This window comes from Amphiprion ocellaris, chromosome 17 (genome assembly GCF_022539595.1).
Source record: "Amphiprion ocellaris isolate individual 3 ecotype Okinawa chromosome 17, ASM2253959v1, whole genome shotgun sequence".
Classification (NCBI taxonomy): Eukaryota; Metazoa; Chordata; class Actinopteri; family Pomacentridae; genus Amphiprion; species Amphiprion ocellaris.
The window spans coordinates 615,630-636,695 of record NC_072782.1 but is presented as its reverse complement, the minus strand read 5'-3'; the positions used below and the strand labels follow the sequence as shown (position 1 = coordinate 636,695).

Sequence of the window (21,066 nt, the reverse complement as noted above, 5' to 3'; positions counted from 1 at the left end):
GAACACCAACACGTTTCTCTCTCCATCTATTCATCCATGTAATAATGCTCTGTGTATGTTTGCCAAAAGTCACTCTCATTCTGCGAGCACTTTGATGAATCGAATGTGTTTTGTGGGGGCATAAATCTGTTCACAGTCACATTTGAGGGACTCGCCAACCTTTGAGGAACAGAAAGTTGGATAAATCTGTTGGAACTATATGCAGGCGAATGCAAACACGCCTCCTCTCTACTGAATGTATGTTATTATGCATGTGTGTCTGTCATTTTGTGTGTTTTTTACACTTGTGCGTGCGTGTTGGGTAATCGCAATGCTGTGTTTTCATGAATAACATTATCATAGCAGAGGAAAAGCAGAGATTGACACCAAATAAGAGGTTATTCATCTGACGTGAACATCATGGAAGCTAAACAGAGCCTCTGATTGTCGCCACCTTTCTCTCATTTTCACCTTTTTTCCTCTCTTTACCACCTTATGAAGTCCCACCTCCATGTTTGCCCCGCTCACCTTCCCACCCCAATCTACCAGCCACCACTTTCCCCCCACTTCTCTCAGCAATCCACGCCGTCACACACACATCCATCCACCCACACACACATCCATCCACCCACACACACATCCATCCACACACACACACATCCATCCACACACACACACATCCATCCACCCACACACACATCCATCCACACACACACACATCCATCCACCCACACCCACATCCATCCACACACACACACACATCCATCCACCCACACACACATCCCACCCACACACACACACATCCATCCACACACACACACATCCATCCACCCACACCCACATCCATCCACACACACATCCATCCACACACACACACACACACACACACATCCATCCACCCACACACATATCCATCCACACACACACACACACACACATCCATCGACCCACACACACATCCATCCACACACACACACACACACACACACACACACACATCCATCCACACACACACACACACACACACACACACACATCCATCCACACACACACACACACACACACACACACACACACACATCCATCCACACACACACACACATCCATCCACCCACACCCACATCCATCCACCTACACACACATCCATCCACACACACACACACACATCCATCCACCCACACCCACATCCATCCACACACACACACACATCCATCCACCCACACCCACATCCATCCACACACACACACACACACATCCATCCACCCACACCCACATCCATCCACCCACACCCGCATCCATCCACCCACACACACATCCATCCACACACACACACACACATCCATCCACCCACACCCGCATCCATCCACCCACACACACATCCATCCACCCACACCCACATCCATCCACACACACACACACATCCATCCACCCACACACACATCCCACCCACACACACATCCATCCACCCACACACACATCCATCCACACACACACACACACACACACACATCCATCCACACACACACACATCCATCCACCCACACACACATCCTTCCATCCACACACACATCCTTCCACCCATACACACACATCCTTCCATCCACACACACATCCTTCCACCCATACACACACATCCTTCCATCCACACACACATCCTTCCACCCATACACACACATCCTTCCATCCACACACACATCCTTCCACCCATACACACACATCCTTCCATCCACACACACATCCTTCCACCCATGCATTCAGCTGCCTGTCTGCCCGTCCGTCCCTCCAGCCGTCCATTAGTATCTATGGACGAACATGATAAATGTTTAGACCTTGTTTGGGGAAAACATCCCATCTAAAGGACACCGAGACAGACAGATCATTTATCACACCCCATCTCTCTAACGCGCGCACACACACACACACACACACACACACACACACACACACACACACACACACACACACACACACACACACACACACACACACACACACACACAGAGGCAGATTCAGGGCTGTCACATATGAAAGTCATCATCATTAAGCTGTGCTGTCAAAATGCATTACGGTTAGATTGAATCCTTTATATTTACTCACACATTTTGCACAGATATATATATATATATATATATATATATATATATATATATATATATATATATATATATATATATATATATATACATATATATAGAGAGAGAGAGAGAGGGAGAGAGAAGAAGAATCTTTTATGATATTGCAAAAAAAATCATTTTTTGTTTTTTTCCACAAAATTCAAGAAGAATTAAAGCAAGTTCCTCTGATAAACAATAAATAGCATTTGGGTCAGTCTATAATTGAGGGACTTTTGAAGTCCATGGGATATATCTTGCATACATTTTTATTGAAAGTAAAAAAAAAACTAATGTTTTTTTATGTTCATTATGATCATGTCTTTACAAATTCCATAATTATTTATTATGGAAACAACCACTTATTAATAAAAAATGACTGGATATCACTAAAATGTCAACTAAATAACCGTCTGAATTTAATAACAACCACCTTCTAATGAGCTAAACAATAATAAAATGAGCTGATTCAGAAATAGTTTGGGTTGTGTTCTTCTATTCAGTTGAGATAATCATGACAGAAATTTGTTTTTTTGCAATATATCAAATTTTATATGGAAAATAACAAACTGTATCTGTGTCCCAGAAATCACTTTCCACTAAGTTCCCCGTTACAAAAACACCTCTCCAGGAAGTGTGTTAATTCCAGACCACATGACCTGCTCCACATGATGTAATTTCCTCCTGAGCAAAAGACTGGCCAGACTCCAAGGCTTTCTGACTTATTTAGTATAAAGTAGTCAACAGGTTTACTACAATATCTTTATAAATAACTTTTAATTTTACTCAATTGTATATATAATATTTAGAAGAATCTTTCTCTAAAAATGCCATGTGGTATTTGGTTATTTTACGTTGATTTTGGGCCTGTTGACTATGATACAAAAAGTCCGTCAGTTATATATTGGCCCTGATATATGAAGTGGATGCAGAGAGGAGGGTAAATAAAGAACAAGAAAACCTGAAATAAAAAAGACAGAAAGGTCAAGATGAGATTTCTGTTAAATGCTGTTGTAGAAAGAGTTAGATGACTGGTCAAAGATAGAGCTCTCTTATTGTGTGTGTGTGTGTGTGTGTGTGTGTGTGTGTGTGTGTGTGTGTGTGTGTGTGTGTGTGTGTGTGTGTGTGTGTGTGTGTGTGTGTGCGTGTGTGTGTGTGTGTGTGTGTGTGTGTCTGCAGTTGGAATATTTCAGTGTTTTTTCTATGTGTGGTCCTGTGTAGTCTGGCTGTGTTGGGGTGAATGGAGATGAATGAGGCCACTGCCCTCTCTGCTGCCTCTATTGATTTCTATATCACCACGTCAATCCGGCCTGTCATACACACTGTTGTGTGCTCCCAGCTGTCAGGACACACACATGCGCTGTCCTGACCCGTCTGTAGAGGGCTCAGGCCTCACAGCCAGTAAGGTTCTGATAGAACCGACATGGAGAATGAAGTACAGAGTCGCTGAAGCTTGTTAAGGCTTCATCAAATCATCCAGATTTTTCCTACTGTCTAACAAAGACGGAAAAAAGAAGTATATGTACATAAAGATATATGCTTTAGTGGCCCAAAGGCAGCAGCTTCAGATGAGCAGTTCCAGCTCTCTTCAGGGAGCGATAGTTCAGCTGGAGTGCAGCAGCTTCACCACTTTCATCATGCTTTGTTCATGTGCAGAAAGATCTTTAAAAGGCATTTTTAAGAAATGTGAGATACAGATTCCTCCATTTTTCTAGCATCTTGCTCAGCAGTAGTATGAGCTGTTTTCATTTATATATCAATACGTCGCTTTTGTTAATTAATAATTTTCCCTCCATCTTTCTGCACATCCTGTTACGCTGCAGCTTCTGTTGCCATCAGTGCTGTTTGTCATTTGTCTTGCGGGTTGGATTATCTGACAGAGCAGCAGTAGGTGGTAGTAGGTGGATCATGGGTGGACGTCCTGGTTGTCCTGTCTGTTCGGCTGCTGAAGCATCACTTGTGGCTAAGGAGGCCGATACAGGAATGACAATCTCTGTCGCAAAAGTCGCATTTGTATGTGGTCTCTGGTCTGTTGGGTTGTTGCACTCCTTTCTGCTTCTGTGTTAGTCAGCTTCTCTTCGGTCGGCTGTGAGATCCTCCCAGGACTCTGTGTTTATGTCGAGTGCCTTCATGTCTCCTTACAGATGTCCTTTGGTTCTCCACCCAGATGCCAGCTCTCCATGGAGGATGTCTTTTGGTCCACTGCATGGAGGATAGCTGCTGGAGTGCAGCAGCTTCTCCACTTCCATCATGCTTTGTTCCATATGCAGAAAGATCTTAAAAAGGCATTTTTTAACCCTTGTGTCGTCCTGCAGGTCAAATTGACCCATTTTAAAGTTTGAAAATGTGGAAAAAAATCTATTTTCACAGTGAAACTTCTGATGTCCACATTTTCAACATTTTTGGGGAATATTTGAATATTTTTTGGTGGAAAAAAGAAACGTTAAAAATGTTTCTTAAGAACATTCACAAAAAAAACCAACCAAAATCCAGCGAATTTCACTGGATTTTGGTTAATTTTTTTCTGAATGTTCTTAAAGAAAATATTAGAAGTTTTACTGATATATATGGAATCACTTTAGATATTTTTAGGATTTTTTTAGAAGATTTTTACTCATTTTTTGAAAATATTTACAAGAATTTTCTTGTCAAATTTGTGGGATTCTTTTAAATAAAACTTTTAAAGGAAATTTTTAAGGAATTATTGGAATTTTGTTCCTGAAGGTTTTGCAAATTTTCAGAAATTTAGGGAATTTTTTTGCTGAATTTTTAGATTTTTTTTCAGACAAGGAAACAATATTTTTTGGTGCCCATAAATGAAGACAATAGGAGGGTTAAGAAATGTGAGACACAGATTCCTCCATTTTTATAGCAGCTAGCTCAGCAGTGTGAGCTGTTTTCTTTTATATATCAATGCCATTTTTGTTAATCATTTTCCCTCCATCTTTCTTCACATCCTGTTACGCTGCAGCTTCTGTTGCCATTAGAGCTATTTGTCATTTGTCTTGCAGGTTCGATTATCTGACAAAACAGTGCGTGATTTAATAGCCACTTAGAAGTCCTGGACGCCGGACTTTTTCTGAACACAGCATCATATCCAGAGCTTTAAAAAGCAGCTGCTGGCAGGAGGCCCAAATGTAAATAATCTCCAATGACAACCCCTGCATTACAGCTTCAGGCAAATGTTTCATAATTTTAGTGTGTCAACTGCTAAGTTGAAGGTTCAGTGTGCAGGTCAAGTGTGCAGGAATGTGCAGAAATGTGAGCGTTTTTCTGCAGTAAGTGCTTTAAATGTAGTCAGTTTACATCCATAATGATCCATCCATGCAGCTGCTATCAGTGGAACATCAGGATCTTCTAGTGTCAGCGGCTTAACATTCTTATCAGCTGTGACATTTCCTGACTTCCACCTGCAGCAGTGAAGTGCTGTAAGCTCCAGCTGTTGAAGATCCACACACTCAGAGGAACTACGAGAACCTGACAGGAGCTTCTTCAGCGGGAAGTCGGGAACAAGGAGAGGAATTCTGATTTGAATTTTCAGCTTTCAAGACATGTTCGTATTCCTGACATCCTGGCCTGACAGCATAAAGCAGAGTTAATGCAGAGCCACCTCCGCCGCTGCGTTTCCTCACGCTTCCTGAAGGGTGTAAGGTCTGCATCGGGATGTTTCGGTTGGCTGGGGGGCTTAGCTTCCTCTTACAGTAATTGCTGCTATGGCGATTGGGGCTTCAAAGAGAGAAATACTGTCTGAGAAATTACCCCTGGACCCGGCATCCGTGTGTGTGTGTGTGTGTGTGTGAGTGTGAGTGAGTGTGTGTGTGTGTGTGTGTGTGTGTGTGTGTGTGTGTGTGTGTGTGTGTGTGTGTGTGTTCTCAAATGGGAGGAGAGTGCGGCGGAAAAATGGGAGCTGTCAGTCAACCTAATGAGACCAACCTTCTGAGTGCACACACCACACACACACACACCACACACACACACACACACACTCACACACACACACACACACACACCACACACACACACACACACACACAGAGCGAGCGCCATCGGGCCAGTGGAAGTGCCATATAATTGGGTTTCCTTTCCAGGACAACAGACATGCTCACTGGATTAGATCTGACCACCGACGCCAATTCCCTCCACGTCTCCCTCTCCTCTCGGCTTCTTCCTTCCCTCTGCTGCCTTCTCAGACCGTCTCATTTTTGAATCTCTCTCTTTTGTCAGCCTCTTCATTTTTTTCCTCCCTGTCCGTTCTTCTTTTTCTGCTTTTTCTCCCTCTGATCAGCTTCTCTGGCCGTCCTTTCCACCTCTGACCTCCGACCTGCGTCATGTGTTTGTGGATAAAACACACAACAGCAAGCATTAGATTAAACTGAAATATGTAACGGCATTTAAAGGACCACTGGAGTCAGTCAAAACTTTACTGATACACTGGGAGAGTAAAAAGTTTTTCCAACAACTCAAGTAGTAGATAAAATATATCGCTAGTAAGATGAAGGGAAGAGTGAATAAATAAAAGAGGATATGAGAAAGTGAAGGGTCACTTCTCTTTCTCACAGTTCCTTATGCAATCCCTGAGGAATGTTCACATCTCCTCTCCCTGCCCCTCACATTGTCTGGACTTCTGTAGAAATGCTTGGGAAGTGTGTGTGAGAGAGTGTGTGTGTGTGTGTGTGTGTGTGTGTGTGTGTGTGTGTGTGTGTGTGTGTGTGTGTGTGTGTGTGTGTGTGTGTGTGTGTGTGTGTGTGTGTGTGTGTGTGTGTGTGTGTGTGTGTGTGTGTGTGTTGTAGCAATAAGCTGTGATTCACTCACTCATATCATTCTTACAGTCTTCTCAGCAGCAGTGTAGTTTCCACCCTCTCACCTTCCACCCTCCTGCCTCTTAGAAAAGCAAGCTGTAAAACTGCTAGTGGGTTTAAACTGGACGTAAAAGACTGGTGTAGCCTCCGGGTTTGAAGAGTAAAGCTGATGTGGAAGCAGTCCTGCATTGTCAGACCGTTCTGTCACACAGTGATGCCACATTCTGCTACAGAAGGGAAAAACACAACACACAAACCCAGTCACAGTCATCAAACCCAGCCCAGGATGCAGTGATGGTGTCCCTTTAAAACAGAGAGGCAGAGAGATGATTAAAAAAATAGTAGAATAAACTAGCAGGGATGGCTTACTGCACAGTCCAAACCACTAGAAACCTTTTCAGCATTTCGGTTGCTAGCTGGGTGAGGTTGTTGTTTCCTGAAGGGAATTTTGAAATAAGACAAGATCAGATAATCCTTTATTGCTCACATTGTTACAGCAAGCAAATTTAGCAAATAAACATAGTAATAATAATAATAGATAGACAGACAGATAGATGCAGCATGCTGGCTGGGTAGGTAGCATTCACAGCAGAATAAGGAGGATTGCGTGTCTGTGTGCTGTGGCTTGCTGCCTGTTTTTTGTGTGCTGCTGTTCTTCCTCAAACATGAATGTTGTTTACAACAAGAAGACACTCGTGTTTATGCATGAAATGAGAAAATCTAGCGCCCGTTCAGTCATTACTCCTCAAACTGATCACTGAATCTTTATTATTTCTATCATATTCTGTCTGGGGATGGTGAACACGGTGTATTGACTGTGCTCTAATGGGACGTGATTATGGTCAGGTAAATATTTGGGTGTTTGGGGTGGCATTGTGTTTGTACGGGTGTGTGTGTGTGTGTGTGTGTGTGTGTGTGTGTGTGTGTGTGTGTGTGTGTGTGTGTGTGTGTGTGTGTGTGTGTGTGTGTGTGTGTGTGTGTGTGTGTGTGTGTGTGTGTGTGTGTGTGTGTGTGTGTGTGTGTGTGTGTGTGTGTGTGTGTGTGAACAGTTTTAATGAACGCTCATTGCTGCTTTGTTTCCAATAGATCACATGTAAAATGTAAATACATATTTTCACACGAATGCACGGAGCAATGAGTAAATTTACACCAGCTCATACTTGGTCTGCAGCGTGAATGATCTGATGGTGTTCTCTCTCCTTCCATCCACCTCCTGCTACGTGATGTTAACCCTCGTGTCGTCCTGCGGGTCAAAATTAAACCGTTTTAAAGTTTGAAAATGTGGACAAAAAAAAAATTTTCACAATGAAACTTCTTATGTCTACATTTTCAACATTTTTGGGAAATCTTTGAACATTTTTTGGTGGAAAAAAAGAAATGTTAAAAATGTTTCTTAAGAACATTCACATAAAAATCAACCAAAATTCAGCGAATTTCTCTGGATTTTGGTTGATTTTTATGTGAATTTTTTAAAGAAAATATTAGACGTTTTACTGATATATATGGAATCACTTTAGATATTTTTACTCATTTTTTGAAAATTTTTACTCATTTTTTGAAAATATTTAGAAGAATTTTCTTGCCAAATTTGGGGGATTTTTTAAAATAAAACTTTTAAGGGAAACTTTTAACCCTTGTGTTGTCCTGTGGGTCAAAATGAAACCGTTTTAAAGTTAGAAAATGTGGAAAAAAAATATATATCTTCACAGTGAAACTTCTGATGTCCACATTTTCAACATTTTGTGGAAATTGTTTTACATTTTTTGGTAGAAAAAAAGAAATGTTAAAATGTTTCTTAAGAACATTAAGAAAAAAATCAACCAAAATCTTGAGAATTTTGCTGAATTTTGGTTGATTTTTTGTGAATGTTCTTAAAGAAAATATTAGAAGTTTTACTGATATATATGGAATCACTTTAGCTATTTTTAGAATTTTTTTGGAAGATTTTTACTCATTTTTTCAAAATATTTTCAATAATTTTCTTGTCAAAATGGGGGGGATTTTTTAAAAATAAAACTTTTAAGGGAAACTTTTAAGGAATTATTGAAATTTTCTTCCTGAAGGTTTTGCAAATTTTCAGAAATTTGGGGAATTTCTTTGCAGAATTTTTGGATTTTCTCCAGACAAGGAAACAATATTTTTTGGTGCCTGTAAATGAAGACAACAGGAGGGTTAAGTGCTGCTCTCACCGCTCCCTGTTTAGCCGCTTGGCAATGCAGCAACACATCCATCTCTCTGGAAATGTTTATCTGCAAGCTGTTTACTCCCATACACTCCTCCACACAGGCACATATATGTCCTCCATATATGCTCAGCTTTACAGAACAACAATGCAGCAGACGTGTAGAGACCTGAGAGGAAACAATAGTGCAGGAAGCCCTTTTTCTCTAAAACCACCATGTTTTTCTCATATCAAATGTATGAAGGCATTTATACAAAGAATCAAACAGACATTTGGCTGGATTTCTCGAGGTTTCGCACCGTAGACGCTAGTATGCAAACACACAGACACACATTAGAGGCAGCGAGGAATGCTGATAGAAGCAACGCTCTGATACGCTGGCTGGGCTACATCTAAACACTGGGAAGGTTTGGCCTGGAAGGCGGCACACATGTCAGCTAACGCACACGTTTCCACACAATGTGAGCTTTCTGCTGAAATACAAGGCCTGGCATGTAACACACAGACATGCTCGGATGACGTTGTTATTGCATTCCGCTAATGAAATTAAGCCTATAAATGTAGCGCTTGGTTAGGCAGATAAAGACGGAGCTCCCCCCATCCAAACAGAGAGGGAGGCTGTGAACATGAGAGGCTGAGTGATGAGAGAGAGATTACAGGGCGGCCGGAGGAAGCTCGGACGCTCGGTGTGCCAGCGGGTGATTCGTCAGATCGAATGCAGGTTTGCAAATCCTGGAGAACTAAGAGGGAAACTCCAGTCTGAGGCTGTGGGTGCTGCTAGTGGGCATGGAGGTGATATGGAGGTGTGATGGGGGTTTGATTAAATCAGGCTGTTCTGAGCAGCTGCTGGCAATATCAGGAACACTTAAAGGATGTTTCTGTACTTGCTGCTTGCTTATTTCGTGTAGTTTTTGTCATAGTTTCCTTCAGTTTTGCACTAATTGTAAGATGGAAAATGAAGTCGGTTGCTGGTTCAACTTTAACCTCCTGTACTGACTGTTGTGAGCGTATCATCAGGGGATATTACAGGTGCTTTCAGTTTTTTTATTCATTTTTTTATGAAAATAAACCTGTTTGGATAATGTGGTTAAACTCCTGGATTGTTCACAGCCTCTCTGATCATTGAGCTGTTTGACGCTTTCCCTTCATTTAAGTAAAATCCTGACCCACCCACATCTCAGCGAAGTGAAAACATCCCTTTTTATGTAATCTAAACATCTGAATTTGCCTTCATCTTCAAATATATCTACAGATTTTGACATAACTGGCACTCGAAATCACATTCCCTGGAGTGGGGAGAAATAAAGAACTTTATCTTATCTTATCTTATTCTGCTGATCATATTTGAGTTGTGTGCAGCATTTATATTGTTGTCTAGTCTGCATATTGTAATAACTACTTGTTAAGTCAAGGATAACCTCCAGCTGTAGATTTAGATCCAGTCCCTGGATGTGTGTGTAGGTGTGTGTCTGTAGATGTGTAGGTGTGTGTGTGTGTGTAGATGTATAGGTGTGGTGTAGGTGTATAGGTGTGTGTGTGTGTGTGTGTGTGTGTGTGTGTGTCTGGGTTCAGTGCTACAACAAGCATGTCACTAAATCATTCAATTCGACTTCAGGAGGTAAAAAGAAAATGCAGCGCCCTCCTTTCCTCCCTCCTCCCTCCTTTTTTTCTTCAATCTTTCTGACACAAGCCAAAGGCAAACACACACACGTGCACACGCACACACACACGCACACACGTGCACACACACACACGCACACGCACACACACACACACACGTGGCACTAACCGTAAATTACAGAGGCAGCAAATCATTCTCTCATGCACTCCCCTGTAACATTCGCTTCATTCTCTGTTTCACTCTGTAAATTAAAGTGTGTACAAAAGGCTTTCAGACGCTGGCGTGGATTACATTGTGTGGTGGAAATGTGGCAGCGATGCCAACACGTCCTGGAATAATCATTTATTATTTCGCGTGCAGGTTTGAGTGTTGGTATGTTGGATGACATCAAGGTTCAATCGATTCAACCGAGACGTGAAACACCAAATGGATGAAGCAACACGGCTGACCTGTGTTAGAATAATGATGGAAGGCGTGTCAATAAATGATCGCTACGTTTTGTATGGAACAGATGAAGCTTCCTGCTATTAAACATTAACAGCTCAAGCAAGGATTTCTATACTGAGTACATCATTTAAAGAACTGCAGCCAGAAGGGGAGGGAATTCAGACCAAAAGTTGACTGAGGACATCATAAGTGCCCAGTTTTCTAATTTACAATGCTGGAACATTTTATACCCCTATAGGATTCCTGAACCCAACAAAAATAGTTCTAAACCAGTCTCCTTGATAAATACAGGAAGTCCTCGGTTTACAACATCCTCGACCTACAGCGTTTCATCGTTATATCAGAACTGGTTACGTGGAACTAGTTGACGATCAGAGCGGATGAATACGTCGTCACATGGTGCTATCACATGGCTTTGTTTCCATTCTCTGGTTGTACACCACCTTGGATTGTGCTACATTCACTAACTTTTTGTCCTTCATTATGGCTCCCAGCGTGAGTCAGACTCTTCTGATGCTTGGAAGAAAAGGAAAGCCGTCTCCATGGGAGTGAAATTAGATAGAATAAAACGCTGGGAACAGGAAGAAACACCGACCAACATGGGTCAAGTTGTAAAAACAGTTCAACATATTGTAGTGACCCTCTGATGAATGAGTGAGACTTTATCTGGTTCTCTGCTGGTTTATTGAACCTTCACACAGGCTACTGTGGACCATAGTCAACACCAGAATAACTAGAAAAACCCCATAATTTAGCTCCAGAATTAGCCGCTGTTCCCAGCTCTCTCTCGCTCCACAAACACACGTCAGAGTGTACATAAGACGAAAATCGTCTTATGTAGATCAGTAGGAACAGAAGTCCAATGTAAGTCAAGGACCCCTGTAATGCTGTTTGCTATCACTTTCAGTGGATTGGCAGAGTAAAATCGGCACCATTTAAACACACCCTACATACATGTGCTGTTTTCTGATCCAAACTGAATCCCTGTTTTTTTCTGGTTGGTGTTTAGGTGGAGCTATCTGACAGCACTTCCCATACCATCACCGATGCCTATGCTGGGAAGGAGTACATCATCCAGGTAACAGCTTTAGTCTGTCTTACAAACTAACCAAGACAAGAGAGCGGTGCTTGTCTTCCATTTCTTGTTGTTTTTTTATTGCAATACTCAGATAAATTTGTCTAAATTCCTAAATACTTTCTGCTCGTGTTCAACAGGTGGCTGCTAAGGACACAGAGATCGGAACGTGGAGCGACTGGAGCGTTGCCGTCCACGCTACACCCTGGATTGAAGATCCTCTGCCAATCACCTCCACGACCGAAGTGGACGTTTCCACCGGTAGGCCTGACTTAAAGCTCCTTCACCCTTTATTTATGCCAAAGTTGGTGAATTATCAGAGAGCAGATCTGTAACCTTCAAGGCTGTTTTCTGACGTCACTTAGATTGAGATTTTTTGGTGAGAACAGAAGATCGGTGGAGAAACGAGCTTCTTACAGCAGGTTCACTGATATGCTATCAGTTTAAACACACAATAGAGCAACAACAAAGGGCAATGAAGCATAATGAATAAAGAATGAGCGTCTATGCATGCTAGAGGCACAGTTAGACCATCCTTTGAGCTACATGCTGATGTTAACATGATGGCATTGAAAACATGCTAATGCATAGCAGGTTTGATGTTTATCACGTCTTACTTTAGTGTGTTTGGTCATAACAGTCCAGCTGATTTGGCTGAAAAGATAAAGTTAAAGGCATGAAATGAAAATAAAGGAAATACAGTATATATATAGTGGCCTTGGTAGCCTTTAAAATACTGAAATGGCTCATGTTCTTATAAATTCCCCAGAGAGAGAAGTGTTGAGAGAAGCTGGATGAAGGGTTACACAGACTATCACCTTGTAGAAGTGTTGCTACAGTATTTCTATAGCGCCGTTTGGTTTTTATCAGTCTTGTCGTCCATCAGCTGATGATAGTATAGTATTCCTATAACATTTCTTAGCATTGTTCCTCGTGCCCACGGCTGTCACGCAGTAAATGTGCTGAATCAGTTAGGTATGAAATTAAGTTTTGCTAATAACTTTCTTTGTGATTAAATTGATCCCACTGTAAGCATTTGATCGCCTTGAACTTTTATGGCAGTTTAAGCTGTAAGATCCAGCAGCCTCCAGACAAATCGACACACATCAGCCTGAGCCTGAACACTGCCTCGGGGAAAAACTGTGCCATCCTTTAGAAAAACGCTCACGTCTCTCCTACAGCTTCAAAATCAGCTCTCTTACAGCACAAGCTTTTATAAGCATTAGAAATTATCATTAAAAAGAAATGAAGTATGGATTATTATATTTAGCATGTCAGCTGACACTCTGGTAGTCACGGTTAAGGACAGGAATAATCTGTGGGGATCATGAAGGTGGTGTCATTCAGCATGTGGCAGAGATCAAGGATGGCTCACTTGTCAAATCGAAATCTCTCAAGGCTCTGATGATCCCTGAACAGCACGACGTCCATCCCAGGTCTGAACGGTGCTCATCCTTTAGAACACTGACGAACAGCAAAGAACAAATGGCAGCACACTGGTGGATAAAGGAAAACACTGAATAAGAGTGGACAGGGATCCACATTCTGTTCTGGTCTTTTAAAATGCAGAGAATCTTTAACTACTATACCAGCACCGGATAAGTTAATGCTGGAGATCAGTGAACACTGAAGGGTTTTTGTGTGGTTTTACAAACTACAAGTCTTGGTCACCTTCTGCTAGTAGAACCTTTCCATCACTGCAACAAGAAACGATCTTCCACCAATGGAAGTTCTCGAAAATGAGCTTTCTCTTTGGAAATCTGTGGAGAAAAATCTGTCTCCAGACTTACCTTTCTTGCTCTGACAACATCTTTGGATCTTTGGATGAATTCTGATGTGTCCAGTTATGGTGTTCAAATGTGCAACTTTAACTTCTTCAACCAATGAAGAAGCTTCAGTTTTTGACATTTGCAGCCCAAATCTAACCACCAGCATTAACTATAAACCCACAACTAACTCTGCCACATCCAGCCAGACATTCTGCCGTCCTTCGCTTTTCATGCTTTAATCTACACAAAGATTTGTGTTGAGTTTCTTGTGTCATCACCAGTTCATAAAATACAACTTCTATCCTTCTAGCTGACTCTGGAATCAAGAATCTTTATTGTCATTATGTTTCAATTGGTGATTCCTTGCTACAGATAAAAAATAGAAAAATGCACACTATATACAAATAAAATAAATTACTCAGAAGATGTAAATATGTAAACAGAATAGGTTTAACCCTCATCAGTACACCTGGGTTCCATGCAGACTCCAGGGGCGTATAAGTTGTCATATTTTTTTATTTGTAAGTTGGATTTTTCAGTCCCTTTAGGTAGTTGTCACCCACATAGTTGTCATCACATAAACCAGAGCTGATGTGATTCTAACCAGGTTTGTGGTGTAAATATAGAAAAATCATTTGGGGCCCATGGGGACCCGGCCAGACAGATCTTTTATTTATGTATGTTTGTGTCATGTTGCTCTTGTGATGACTGCTTCAGCTGCATTGTTTCATTTCATTCAGGAGTTCTTACACTAATATTGTAAGCAATACACACCAGTAATCATCAATAGTAATTTCACTGTTTCTTTCATATTTGTATCTATAGACGATACACATTTTAGGGAAATCTACATTGAGAGGATATGGACAGGTACAGAAATGTGAAACAGATAAAATACTACTGGGGTCCAGCTGGACTCCAAGTGTACGGATGAAGTAGGTTTTGCCACATGTTCTGATGAGGGTTAACGTGAGCAGTAGGATGGGTGGTAGAGTTCTTTATTCCACATAGTGAGTCTGCTGTGTGTGCAGAGGAAAATGGACTGGACAGCTCTGAGATAAAAACAGTTTTTCAGTCTGGAAGTTTGAGTTTTTATGTTTCTGTACCGTTTACCAGAGGGAAGCGGAACAAACAGTCTGTTTCCTGGGTGGGTGGGGTCGGCAGCGATACGTCGGGTCTTCCTCTGGACCCGGTTTACTGAGTCCAGGTCTGGAACTTCCCACAATCCCCTGTTCTGTTTCCACCACCCGGCTGGGTCCTTTCTGTTCATGTGGGTGAAGAAGACCGTGGTGCTCAGGCAGACGGAGATAATCTGTTGTTCTATCGGACACGAGACTGCAGCAGCCAAAAAAAAAAGTCTTGGATACGAGGCAACCTGATTTATATCATCAGGGTTGCCTGGCAACCAGAAGATGATGACAGAACTCCAGGAAATAATTGCACCTGGGTAGGAGATAGTCCTGCAGATAACCGAGCTGAAGACTGATCCTTGTCTTCTTCATCATTGTGGTTTTGTTCAGAGTAAACACGAGCTGTGATGTGATGATCAACTTTGTATTAAAATGAGAAACGAGAGGAATCAACCCTCTCAGTTAACGCTTAGAAGGAAAAAAATAAGCATATTTCCCAAATTTGATTGAATAGTCCACATAAGAGGAGCTCTGAATTGATTGGGAATGCTGATATACTCTTTTAGGTTGCTTTATTTGTGACGCGAATTAGAGGAGAATTTGTGGTTTCTTTCCACTCCTGAATAATGAAGGTTGTTGGGTAATAAACCACAGTTTCACAACGTGCATCTATGTTTGGGAAATACATCTTTCTGAATGTGATTTTGAACGCTGTTAATGTTTAACTGTAGCCCTATCAGCGGGAGAACTTTGGCTGAACATCCTGAACTTGTTCCACTGTCTTGTGAAACCAACGCTTCGCTGTTGCACGTCTACATGTTGACAAACTGTTTATTCACGGAGAAACATCAATTTTACATCAGAACTATCCTAGAGCTGCCTTTAGATCATTTCAAATCTTTCTAAGAAAAAACAAAAACATTCTGCCTGTTGACGCGCTTCCTCTCCTGGCCGTCCGCTCGCTGCAGCAGTCCAACACTGCCTCCTGTTGGTCACTCCTGGCACTGCACCATGCTCGTCATGCAATCACATATACCTGGAAACACACAAAAACAACACGCAGAGCAGCACAGGAAGAACACGCAGCCTCTTCCAACACTCATACACACACAAACATACATGAACACGCCACACACTCATGCACACACTCACACACTGCCTCCTGTTGATAACACTCAGAGCACACACACTCCCTCAGTACACAGTGTATTATTCTGGTCTCAGGGAAAGAACAGGAGGTTATTGGGATTCTCCTCATGCCTCCTCTCCATCCAGCTGCTGCTTTTCTGCTTCCCTTCCCACTCTGCTTGTCCCGTCCTCTCTCTCTCTTCTCCCCTTTTTACCTCCAGCTCTCTCTCTCCATTTCTGCCTTTTTCATTCCCTCCTCTCTCTATTGATCACTCTCTCTTTCTCTTAGCTTTTGCCTCCTCACCTCTCCTCATACCTCTGCCTTTCCTCTCTGGCCTTCCTTTAAAAGATGCTGATGACAGATTACAGCTGTGTGTTCATTAAAATGAGTCCAGGTTTGGTTGTTTTTTGTCATTTGGTGAGATAGCTTGAAAATAGCAGTGAATTCCTGTGATTAAACAATCCCTGGTGCTCCATTAATCATGCTCTCAAGTTCTTAATACATTTGCATGAAGACAGGTGGTGGAAAAACACCTTTATTGTGCAGAGATGTCAAAATATTCAAGTACAAGATGTTTAGGAACTATTGGATAGAGCAGGATCTCATCAGTCAGCGAACTGAATTATCTGACTGTCTAAGACCAGACTGGTAAGCAGGAAAAGTTCCGTGGTGTTTTTCAGCTGACCAGCTTGTTAACATCGCCACACTGACCAATATTTTCTGGCTGCTCAGCCGAACAGTAAATGAACAGACTTCCCTATTGATTGTGCAGCTCAGAGTCTAAACACACAGTTCCACTTTGTCTGTTTCCTCTCTGTCATCCCCTCATCCGGCCTGCTCCACGTTTCCTCATCCTCCTTTTGTTTTTTTATTCTTATTTGTCTTTTTCTCAGCAGCAGCAGCAGCAGCAGCAGCAGATCACAGATACTTCACGGAGAAGTCGCTGCCTTTATGTTCTGTTCTGTTTCCCGGCATCAGCAGACCGACTTTACTGGACAAACAGATGGCATTTAGAAAGCCATCCTCAGTGATTGGACCATTGCTTAGCGACCACATTCCAGGAAGCAAAAAACACAGAGCAGAGATCAGCTGAGGCTTTAAAAGGTTGCAGCCAACCTCAGTGTCGGAACATCTAAGACCATCTGCCTCGCCCACTCCGTCAGACAGAAACTGGACACTGTCTGGCACCAAACGTCCAACACTAGACATCACTGCTTATAGATTCCATGTCTGGTCACTATTTATAAATGCTTAGTGTCTGTTTCAGGGCTTCTAGTAGAACAAGGGTATCTGTTCAGAAGCAACCATGAGTTAAAGGTTGGAGCTGAGGTTATATTCAGACAGAAATATGTGATTTAAACTGAGGTGTTCCAAACACTGAAGTTCTAAAGGCAACCAGTGAAAATCTTTAGGGACTGAAATTGTATCTACTCATCAGAGAAATAAAAAAAAAAAAAAGAATGTTATCCATAAATTAACTAAACTAGCTACCTGCTACACTTAGTAGCCCTAATAAATTATCAATAATCATGAAAAAAGTAGTTTTTGCAGCTTATTAAATCACTTTTACCTCATTTAATTGATTATAGAGGAGGCTTCACATCCAGCTTGTTCTGGATGCAGCTGCTGTTAATAAATGATTATTAGATCAAATATATTGAAATATGCCACTTTGGAAATGTTAAAATTTAAAGCCTGGATCATCAAACAGGAGAGTTTATGTTACATCCCAACACAGACGAGTTTTTTTAGATGATCTACTCTTTTGGATGTTGAGCTGTGATGTGGAAACTGCACTTTGCAAAGTTTATTTTTATATCCGTCAAATACCATGAAGATGAGTTCAACTAAACGTCCAATGAAGATAAACGTTAAAACAGTCTGACTCATAGAATGTATTTGAGAAACAGGTGTGATGTCACCTTCTGCTTCTACTTTATTGTCTATTTTATTCAAAATTTAATCATAATTTGCTAAAGGAACACCATGCTGTATTCATAAAGTCTTGAAACTCAAGACTGAGACCATAAAAAACAGGTGTACCAACCTAGCAGATAAAGGAAGAAGTAAAGCTATTTTCTCAGACTCTTCAGTCTATGTGACACATGCGTCGCCACCTGCTGGCCATTAGGAAGAATGCAGGTTTAACTTCTGCATTGGATTCACTTTTATACACAGTTCATGTTCAGACCTACAGTCTCCATGTGGTTGGGGGAAGTCAAAGCTGTGAAAATGCTTTTTTTTTGCAGCTCGTCTCTCAGACCTACTGCAAACAAATAACGGGTAAAATCCTGGAAGGCTGTTGATGTACCTCTTTTCTCCAGGAATGAAAGCAACACTGGCAGTCTGACCAATGAGAATTTGCTCGAATGACAGCTTATCGACCAACCAATCAACCAACCAATCGATCAACCAATCGGCCAACCAATCGACCAATCAATCGGCCAACAAATCAACCAACCAATCAACCAACCAGTCAACCAACAAATCAACCAACCAATCAACCAACCAATCAACCAACAAATCGGCCAACCAATCAACCAACCAATCAACCAACAAATCAACCAACCAATCAACCAACAAATCGGCCAACCAATCAACCAACCAATCGACTAACCAATCGGCCAACCAATCAACCAACAAATTGGCCAACCAATCAATCGGCCAACCAATCAACCAACCAATCAACCAACAAATCAACCAACCAATCAACCAACCAATCAACCAACAAATCGGCCATCCAATCAACCAACCAATCAACCAACCAATCGACTAACCAATCGGCCAACCAATCAACCAACAAATTGGCCAACCAATCAATCAGCCAACCAATCAACCAACCAATCAACCAACAAATCGGCCAACCAATCAACCAACCAATCAACCAACAAATCAACCAACCAATCAACCAACAAATCGGCCAACCAATCAACCAACCAATCGACTAACCAATCAGCCAACCAATCAACCAACAAATTGGCCAACCAATCAATCGGCCAAGCAATCAACCAACCAATCAACCAACAAATCAACCAACCAATCAACCAACAAATTGGCCAACCAATCAACCAACCAATCAACCAACAAATCAACCAACCAATCAACCAACCAATCAACCAACAAATCGGCCAACCAATCAACCAACCAATTGACTAACCAATCAACCGACCAATCGACCAACCAATCGGCCAACCAATCAACTAACTAATCAACCAACAAATCGGCCAACCAATCAACCAACAAATCGGTCAACCAATCAACCAGTCAACCTGAGCTAATGATTTCTAATTAAACTAGTTTTGAAAAGTACACTGATAGTTGTAAAGAATATTATTCAGGACACTCCTGCAGTTCTGTCCTGAGGATATCAGCAGGTAAAACCTCAGATATAGGCTCCAAATGTTCAGCAGAAACCCCGAAACCTGACCCTGAACAGAACAGCGTGTAGCTTTGACTCACCACTGATGCTACATTCATGATTTCCACAGAGTCGTCTGGTAGATTTGAACATCCTAAAGCAACAGATGTCGACTTTTTTTAAACAGGTTTGCAAAAATAGTTCGTCATTCAGCAGTTTTAATCTCATTAGCTTCTCTTCCTTTACTGCATTTTTTCTGCTCCTTCTTCACCTGTTTTTCCTTCATCAATCCTCCCACGCCTCCCATCATTGTCTTGTCTGTTCTGTTTTCCTGTCCTCAGCGAGCTCGTTACATCAGCAGACTCCACAGAACTGTCTCTTCTCGTCAGTGCCACATTATTTCTGCATAATTTTTATTTTCTCCGCCACTCGGTGTTTTGCTGCAGGCAGGAAGTATTGCATGGAGCTGCTGAACATGTTAAATGCGTCCTAGTTCACCCCCCACTCTCTCTGGCTATTTCACACCTGGCTGCCTCCTTCTAATATCTCTCCACTCCCAATGCAGTGCTACACAACAGTCATTAATTGCAAGGAGAGGGAAATCATATTCTCTCTCAGCTGAAAAAAAAAAAAAAAAAAGGCTGTGGGTTCCAGACTGAGTGGCGAACGCCGTGCACGAGTTAATATGTGCTGTGCTGCCTGCAGCTATAGCAGTAGGACCATTCATAAAACATTAAACTGTGATATTTTTATTTGTCGAGCAACGAAAACTGAAGCACTAAAAGAAACACGTAAGCACAGAGTGATTTTCAGCATATTTATGTCTGACACAACACTGTTGGTTCCTCTTTCTCTTTTAGACAGCTGGATGTAGTTCTATTAACTGAAAATGTGCATAATATCAACAGTATTTCATGTTTTTTGTATATTTAAAACCACTTTCTACACTTTTGTCCATTAACTACACCTTTAAAGCTGAGGAAGGCATTATTTTTTTTGCATCAACATTTAACATGGTTGCATTCGAGTGTTTTGATAGAAAATGTTTTCAGATTTTAGAAAATCTCATTTAGCCAATCACAGCTCTGTTAGCCAGAACCAATAAATAATACAAAGAGCAACAAAATGCACAGAGACTAGGATGTGGTGGTGCAGTGGGTTAGATGGAGAGCTTTAATTTGAGAGTTAAATCCAGTCTGAAGCAACAAGTGGATTTTGACTTCACTCATTTTGCACATTTCAAACTCGTTTTAGAGGCTTAGAACAGAGATAGAAGAACTGCAGGAGGAGAGCTGTATTATCAAAGTTAATTTTATTTTCATTTTGTTATATATTGTTTGATTCAATTTAACTCATTTTAATTCTATTTATCTTATCTTTATTTATTTTTTATTTTATTGTATTATTTTTTTTACATTTATTTATTTATTTAGTGTTGAAGTATTTTCTAATTTTTTTATTTATTT

General features: G+C 41.3%; 1 protein-coding gene across 1 annotated transcript in view; it reads left to right on the top strand.

The window, feature by feature from the left end:
* Positions 1–21,066, top strand: part of cntfr (ciliary neurotrophic factor receptor) — a 291,630-nt gene that overhangs the window by 265,331 nt on the left and 5,233 nt on the right. Inside the window, exons 8-9 of the mRNA XM_055019226.1 lie at positions 12,149–12,217; positions 12,355–12,475. Of these exons, the coding sequence (XP_054875201.1) occupies positions 12,149–12,217; positions 12,355–12,475 (190 nt within the window). The remainder of the gene's footprint in view (positions 1–12,148; positions 12,218–12,354; positions 12,476–21,066) is intronic.